Source organism: Propithecus coquereli, unplaced genomic scaffold (genome assembly GCF_000956105.1).
Source record: "Propithecus coquereli isolate 6110/MARCELLA unplaced genomic scaffold, Pcoq_1.0 Scaffold111, whole genome shotgun sequence".
NCBI lineage: Eukaryota > Metazoa > Chordata > Mammalia > Primates > Indriidae > Propithecus > Propithecus coquereli.
Window position 1 is genome coordinate 730662 of NW_012135081.1, and position 8926 is coordinate 739587.

An 8926-nucleotide genomic window follows, 5' to 3' on the forward strand; every position below is an offset into this window, starting at 1 on the left:
CTGTCTCAAAAAAAAAAAAAAAAGAAAAGAAAAGAAAATACACCTTTCATAGAAAATTTTAAACGTATTTCAAACAGAGGGGCTAATATAATAAACCCCCATTACCCAGCTTCAACCAATTATCAATTCATGGCTAATCTTATTTTACCGAATTCAAGGCTACAGAGTTTTATTTTACTTCATCAGTTTTATATCTGTATCTCCTTTCTCCCTGAAAATCCTGGTTCTCAGTGACACAATATGATTACTCATTTATCAGTACTATCAAGAAGGTGCTTTTTTTTCTTTTTTACACATTAGTTTAATTAAATAATTTATATGTTCATAGTAGGTCACAGTTCAGAGTTTTTTCATACACATTCATGTATGAGCTTCACATTAACCCTATAAGGTATGTTGGTTTTCTTTTTTCTTGTTTTTTCATTTCATAAATGAAGAAACTCATTCTTTGGAACAAGTGTGATTTGTCCAATGTTGTATAGTTAGGTCCTCTGAGTTACCTGACATGTGTAGAAATCTTTATTCATCACATTTTCTCCATCTTGAGATCTATAAGACTCCTATAAAAAGCTTTCCTGTAAATCCCACCCTGTGAGTGCTGCTTATATCTCAGTGGCAGACTATATCACATGACCATCTCATCTGTAACAAAGCCAGGAAATGTAGGTTTTTACCTGAGCATGTTGGTACCCAACAACGTTGGACTTTGATAGCTAGGAAGAAAAGGAGTGTGAGTATTCAATTAATTAATAGTCTTTGCTACAATCTTCCCCTGCAGCTAACGAATATCCCTCTTTTTTCCCAAATGAGAACATACTCACCCTCTTCTCAATGGCAGCACCTCCAGAGTCGCATCTAGTTGGTATATTCAGCTGAAAGGCCAAGTCTTCTGAGTAATTTCAGATCTTCCATCAGGTCTAGATATGGTGTGTTGTGGTCTGGGGTCTCATAAGCTAAAAGAAAAGTTAAATGCCCCATCTGCCTATATTACATAGTTAGAGAAAGAAGAGGATAATTCTTTCTCCTCTTCTTTGAAAATTCCCATTTGAAAAAGCAATGATCAAGTCTCACTGGATGGAAATAGCCCTCCCTTGGTGGTAGAGGAAGTTCCTTGGGTGGTTTATCTTACAGCCTTAGTTCTGCTTTCTGGGAGGATTTCTTTTACTCATTGTCCACTGTAGCCCCTGTCTCTCTTTCTCTGGGAGATTTTTATTGTCTGTTATCCACCATGGTCGTATGTGAGCTGGACCTCAGGGAGCAGGCCAAAGCAGGTGCCTTTTAAAAGACTGTAACAATCTAAATAGCTGTCACTCTTTTGGTAAATAATTGTGGTATATCCACATAGTGGAATACTAAGTGGCTGTTAAACTGAATGAAGGTGATCCAGATGTATTAATAGGGGATGAATTTCAAGATATATTAAGTTTAAAAAAGCTAAGGTAAAGGAAGGACCATGTGTATGATATACGTCCCTTTGTGAGGAGGGAAAAACAAGGAGAGATACTTATGTTGTATATACATAGATAATATTGGGAAGTATACACAAGAAATCGTTAACAGTGGTTTCCTCTGGATAGGAGACCACAAAATCAGAAGTACAAGGGATGCTTTTACTTTTTGTTTTATACCCATTTATTCTAGATGAAACTTTTACCATATGTGCCTATTTCTGTTTTATATGCTACTTAATAAAAATTTTTTTTTGACTGGGAAGAGGAAAATGAGAAATGACAAATGATTTATGAGTCTTTGTGATTCATAAAAAATGTTTACTCTTTAACTGCCTTCAAAGATCCTCCAGAAGGTAGAAACTGGACCTTTGGTATTTTCATTTTCTGGATGGGTGGGCAGCTAAGCCTTTGGCTGTCCAAATGCAAACTGCAAAGTTCATACTTCTAGTTCTTCTTTATCCTGTTTAGCAGCAACATAAGATTCACACTTACTTCTCCTCTACAGTGGAAATTTTGCTCAGCCGACAAAAGAAAGCTGAACTTCTAAAGAAGATGACTGATGTGGCTGTTCGAATGTCAGAGGAGCAATTGGTTGAGCTCAGAGCCGATATCAAGGTAAAATTTCCTTCTTCTTTCTGCCTTTCTTCTTACCCTTGGGGGCTAAAGTAACAAATCTCCGTAATTCATGGCCATATCTAATATATTGAACTCATGATCTTCCCTTCCCAGGCCTGGCCCTCTTCCAGGTGCCTTTCTCTATAAGTGGTACTGTCAACTGTCATCTATCCAGTTGTCCAAGCTGGAAACCTTAGGAAATTTCTCCATTTCCCACATTAAATCTATCAGCAGACCCTGTCCATTTGACCTCCTACTAAATCTCAGATCTGACCTTATCTCTTCATCTCCACCACCACCATCATGATCATGATCAAGTTACTGCTGTCTCTTGCTTGGACTTGTGTAATAGCCTCTAAACTGATTCTGTGCATTATTTTGCCACTGGCCCTGCTCTCCACCCCTCCATATCTGTTCCTCCCACTACAGCAATCTGCTCCAAACTTTCCATTGCTTTTAATTTTTTTGGTTTTTGTTTGTTTGGTTGGTTTTGTTTTTTATTCATTTATTTATTTAGTTAGTTATTTGAGGCTAGTCAAGTGAAGCAGTGGGAGCAGAGAGGGAACAATCCATTGCTTTTAGGATGAATGTTCTAATCCTTAACCTGGTCTGTAGGCCTGCGTGGTCTGGCTCTGCCATCACTCTCCATTCACCTTGTACCCCCCTTGTCCTCTGTCCTCCAGCTGTATTTGCTTTTCCTCTCCATAGACATTATCCAGCTCCCCCCTGCTAGAGGGCCACTGCATGTGCTTTTCCATCTGTCCAAAACACTTTTCCCCCTCCCTCTTGAACATACATACTCACTTTTTGTTTTTGAGACAAGGTCTTGCTCTGTCACCCAGGCTGGAGTGCAGTGGCACTAACATAGCTCACTGCAGCCTTGACCTGCCAGGCTCAAGCAACCCTCTTGCCTTAGCCTCCTGAGTAGCTAGGACTACAGGCGTGTGCCACCACACCCAGATAATTTTTTAATATACTTTTTGTAGAGATAGGATCTCACTGTGTTGCCCAGGCTGGTCTCAAACTTTTGGCTTCAAGCTGTCCTCCTGCCTCAGCCTCCCAAAGTGCTGGGATTATAAGCATGAGCCACCATGCCTGACCCATAATCACTCTTTAGTCATTCTTGACCTACTCATTCTTCCTGACTTCTGATTACCATATCCCCCTAATCTATGCTTTCAGAGCACAGTTATAATTTTATGTGCATTTGATTAATTTGTCTTCCCCATGAGATTGTGAACTTCACAATGGCAGGAGCTGCTGTATCCCTAGTGTCTAATACAGTGCCTTGGTACATAGTGGATCTTCAGTAAATAGTAATTGGTTGGTCAGTTCTGATTTTATAGAGAAAAATTAGCAATTTGAAATGTTGATTATATTGTGATCTATTTATATAAGATTCCCTGGGTTCAGCATTCATACCTTTTAAATTCTTATATAAAGAACAGTGTTTATGAGACTAAGCATCTGAACCCAAGAGAAGCTATGATATTCGTGGGTAGTTGTGGACATTGGTGTTCTAAATAATTGGTTATAGACCATGAATTGCATAAACAAGAATTGGCCTTCTCTACTCCTGTGCCCTCAACCTCTGCTCTTTCTGAACACATAAGATTTGTTATCATAATTGAGAGAAACATTGCTGTAGAGGCTATACAATAGCCTCTGTAAAATAAAAACATAGATGGGAGATCATCTAGGACTCTGCAAGGATCCTCGTGATATTCTGACCCAGTGTTTTAGACGAACCCATGGAGTATTACAGTTCTCACACTCCTTCCCCTTAAGACTCTATTGGGATGAAATAGCCAAACAACACAAATTTTAAATTACCATTTTCTGTTTAACTAAAACTATATTACTAAATTTTGTAGAAAGGCTTCCCACATTGATGCCAGTCAGGCTCATTCAACTATCTGGGAGAAGCCGGAAACCCCTTTGGAATTAGATGAGAATTCTGGCTCTCACAGACTTCATCTGTTTCCCCTTCCCACGTGGCTGAAAAGCTGCTAGAAATATTCCTGCAGGCTGACTAAGGATCTGTTTCTCTCCACATTTTCAATGTACTGAAGTGGGTGCTATGCAATTTAAATGTCTTATTTCCAGATCATTTTATTTCCGTCATTCCTATTATGTCTTTGGCTCAACAAACCCTAGAATTTGTTTCACAATTAATCTCAGGCTGATATTACATGTCCGAAGGCTTTGTTACAAGAGGTTTATGTGCTTTCCTAAGCCACAATATACTCTGATGCTTTAGGACTTCAAGGCCAAAAAGGTAATTCTTATCAATTCTTTCCCTTTCAGTGCTTCTGGATGCATCCTGAGAATTCTGATGCATTCAAAGTGGTATCAGACCACCCCCAGTTGGGAGGACTGCTCTGAGTAGCTCAATTCTTCCAAATTATATCTAGGCCTTTAATTTTTCTTTTTCATCTCCTTTTCATCTCAAAAAAATGATTCCAGGCTACCTTAGACATTGTTTATGGAAATAGACCCTCAGAAGCAGGTTATTCCTGACATATTTCTAGTCCCACAATTTCTATAGTAGAGTTAGTTTTTGACTTAAGGGGTTGGTTACTTCTCAGCTCAATCTGCTTAAAAAGATTAAATTACCTGCAGCATAAACTCTTCTCATTTGCAAAGTTGACTTTTCGCATGAATGATTTTTCCATTTCAAGCAATTGTTCCTATTTCAAGGACTAAGAAATCCTACTTTATAAAGAGGTGAAGTGGGTTTCCTAAGGAAGTTCCTATTAGCGCCAAACCATCTAAATGGGATTGTTGTTGCAGCTTATAAACATCGTTGCTGCCTATGTATCTATATAGAATGACATGATGTAGAGAATAGCCAACAGTGGAAAGATGACCTCTACTATAAATTCTCCCTCCTTTTTCCTTTCTCTACAGTTTCTCTTGATTATACCTAATGGGCTTTGACCATTGTGTAGCATTTCATAAAACTTCCAAACTTACCTTTGGGCTCTTGAGGAAATGAGTGAATTTGTCCTATCACCCAGCACTGGTAATATCATGGCCATTTTAGTAAACTTTGAAGCAGTAAAAAGACAATTGAAAATAATTCCGTCTTATCTGTACATTGTAAGTTACAGACCTCACATGTAATGTTTATCCAATCTGGAGGCCTTTCTTTGCCCTTTCTCCAGCACTTTGTTAGTGAACGTAAATATGACGAGGATCTGGGACGAGTAGCCCGGTTCACCTGTGATGTGGAGACCCTAAAGAAGAGCATTGATTCATTTGGACAAGGTGAGAGGGTGAGGGACTCTGGGCACTAGAGGTGGTGATTATTAATTAGAGACTAACATGCTGATTGGCTTCTCCACTGATTCTTCTTCAGTGCCTCTTGTTTGCTTGTTTTTATGAGAAGTAACTCTGAGATACACATGAAGTCCATGGATGCAGATGCTTTGAACTCTGGGGATGAGCATTTGCCAGCTCCCTAAATGTGAAAGACTAGTTTTTCATGACTTTCTGCTGAATCGAGAGGTGTATGATATATATATAGCATAAAGAGCATAGGGCTCTGCAGTCAGACCTTGCCTCTACACTAACCTCTTGGAACCTCATTCTCCACCTCTCCAGAATGGAGGGAGAATGATGCCTGGCACCTAATAGATTCCTAAATAATAGCATTTAACTTTGGGGCGGGAAGGTGCCTACAAGGTGAGTGTTTATGGTGACTTACTGGTCAAGCCTTGAACTCAGCTTCTGTGTTCTTTGTATCTCATACAAAAGTGAAATGTTGAACCTAGGGCAATGATTATGAATTCATCATTAGTTCAGGCTTAAAGCCAAGAAAAAAAATTGGGGGAGTAGTTTTAAACCATTGAATTCTGACAGAATTTGAATTGAACATATTATTTAATAATACTTTTTCAGTTAGATTGGTATTTTGAATTTGGGGTTATTTTTGCAAAAAGAAATTTGACAAGGTACATGTTTGTTGTGAAGACTAGTTCTATTCATATTTAAGTGATCTTGATTATTTATACCTTGCATCATTCAAATTTTTTAAAAAGGATTTAGCAAAGATTTGATTTATTTACCTTTCTCTTTCTTTGCAAAGTCTGTACTTTAGAATGTGCCTTACATAGGAAACTGAACATATGGCCCATACTATTGTTCCCAGGCTTAGTCAGCTGCTAGAGCTGTAGCCAGGAGTTTAGGTAGTAGGAAACGCCAAGAAGTCATTAGCTGGGGAGATGAGTAACTTCAGTCTTAAACTGTTCTCCTGTCTCTAAGAATTCCTTTACAAAAAAGCAGTGAGGATTTGGAGGGAGTAGAAGAAGATGGCAGAAGAGAGATTTTTCTTCCTCTTTTCCATTGTATAGATTTTTTTAAATGACTACTTGAGTAGACAGTTCTTTATCTTAAATTGCTCATTGTGAAATTAATATATAGTAGAAACCTTACCCATTGTGCTCTCCCATCATATGACCAACATATTCCTCAAATTTGTCTTTCAGTGTCCCATCCAAAGAATAGCTATTCAACCAGATCCCGATGTAGCTTAGTTACACCTGTGTCCTTGAGTAGCCTGAGTGATGCCTCTGCTGTTTCCTCTTCCACCTGTGCCTCTGCCCCCAGCCTTACAAGTGCTAACAAGAAAACCTCTGTGCCAGGAGAGACACCTGCAGCCACAGCAAACTCCAGTGGCCGGACCTACCAGCCGCACCGGGAGGTAACCTAGCTTCCACGCTGAGCATGTTAGGAAAAAAAGCCACCAGACTATCAGAGTTTAAATGTTGATAGCTCAGTGTTAGGTAATACACTGGGAATAAAGATACTACCTTACTCTCTTTATTCCCATTCCACACCTATTTTGAATCCCTCCAGCCCCAGTTAGTTCCTGAGAAAGCATTCAAGATGTGTATTCCAAACTACCAGCCAGTTTAGATTTCCTGGTGCTGAGAACTGCTGACTGTCTTATGTTGGCAGTGATCTTTGCCATTGTAGGTAGTATTGCCTGGTAATTAGTCACACTGGGAGTCGTGCACCCATCTCAAGGTAGACAGGCACCATTTGTGGCAGGTTCACCAGCATCCAAAATCAGCAACTCCCTAGAAGCACAATGTGGAATATATCCGGGTAAGAGAGTGAACCTGGGGAGGGAGGATGAGGAGCAAACACTAGAAAGTTGAAAAGTAACCAGTTTCTTTTCCTTGGTTTGGAGAAGAAACACAAAAGCATTCTGAGGCATTGCTGTCAGTAATTCTGTAGAATCAGTATAACATTAGAATTTTGGAGGACAAAAATAAAATCCCATGCCATAAGCCATCATGCCATAAGCATAAGCTTTTTGGGTTGTAATGTGAAAGATGTACTAAGTGTCACGGCAGCATGGTTTAATCTATAGTGTAAGATATATAGCAAAGCAGACCATAATGATGCTTTATTTTATTATAGTGATGTTTATTACCTTTACAAATGGCCTGTGATCTGCAGAGTTCAGACGTGTAATAAGATACTTGTCCAACTGAGGACTTGTAACAACCCAAAGAATGTTCGTTCTTCCTTCTTAGCTTTCTTGTGCCCAGCTTAAGAAAAATAAACTCCTCTTCAGTGGAGAAGAGCCTAGGAGTGAAAGGCAGGGAAATATGTGTTAATTCTGGATTGCTGACAGAATTCTGTGAGTCTTGAGAGATAACTGAGTCCCCAGCATGGGATACCACAGTTATGCTTTCAGAATACTCCTATAAACAGAACTAGAACAAATGGGGCATGATAATGCCAGAGCACCTTGAACATTGTATTCTTTTCTCCTTAGGTATTACCTGGGAACAGACGAGGAGGACAAGGCTACAGGCCACAAGGCCAAAAGTCCAGTGACCCTACGAACCAAGGGCGACATGACAATGTGGGTCGTTACAGAAATAGCTCGTGGTATTCATCTGGTTCTAGGTATCAGAGTGCTCCGCCCCAGACACCAGGAAACGCTAGTGAATGGGGCCAGGCTCACTCTGCAGGGACCAGTGGAACTGGAGTCAGCATGGAGCCTAGCCCACCTAAGCCCTCATTCAAAAAGGGGCTCCCCCAGCGCAAACCCAGGACCTCTCGGGCGGAAGCTGTGAACTCTTGAGGAAAATTCCAGTTGGCCTCTCTTGTATCCCACACAGTTCAACTTGATAACTGGACTTTAGGAAACTTATAGTTAGATTTAATAATAGAAAGAAGTTTATGCATATAACTTTTTGTGCCATTCTAAATATTTTTGGTTTCTTATCTCCTTATTTCCTCTTTACCACTTTGGAGGGGAAGCTGTTTTTTCCTTGATCTTTCCCAATAATATGGATTGATTCAAATTGGGCATTTCCACTAGGAATCAGAGGCAACTGTTGCTAGGTTTCCCAAGGGTAAACAACATTCTTCTCAGTGCACAAGTCCTTCCAGTTGCCCCCAGCTGTCAGGCTGTCTTCAGGAGGAGGTGGGTCAGAGCTAGTCTGTGGCCTTGTGAATCTAAGCAGAAGCCACAGATCCCTGCCAGGTTTCCTCCAAACAGTAGTTTGACAAGGAGAGGCAATGAGGGGATTGTATACGGCACTGGATCAGCCAGAGAAGGGAAAATTTAATTGGTGAAAAGGAGAGAACACTAGGAAACATTTGAGAATCTGCCTCTATCCCAGACCATGTCTGAGATTTGAAACTCAAATCAGGGTTTTTCAGTCTTCTGCTTGGCACCATGGGTGCAGTTTCTTCAAAATGCCCAAGGCCTTGTCTCCTATTACCTTTGATTGCAAACCAGTCTAGGGAAGTCTATGGGAAAGTACATTTAATTAAAGTTAAAAAGAAAAGTTTAAAAAAAAAAGTATTTATCTGTTTCGATGTTCGGAGACTCT

General features: G+C 39.9%; 1 protein-coding gene across 1 annotated transcript in view; it reads left to right on the forward strand.

The window, feature by feature from the left end:
• The window catches only part of SPATS2 (spermatogenesis associated, serine-rich 2), a 63953-nt gene extending 55658 nt beyond the window's left edge, over positions 1–8295 (forward strand). Inside the window, exons 9-12 of the mRNA XM_012653668.1 lie at positions 1957–2066; positions 5234–5336; positions 6557–6771; positions 7858–8295. Of these exons, the coding sequence (XP_012509122.1) occupies positions 1957–2066; positions 5234–5336; positions 6557–6771; positions 7858–8169 (740 nt within the window). The 3' untranslated portion in view covers positions 8170–8295. The remainder of the gene's footprint in view (positions 1–1956; positions 2067–5233; positions 5337–6556; positions 6772–7857) is intronic.
• Positions 8296–8926: the final 631 nt, after the last annotated feature.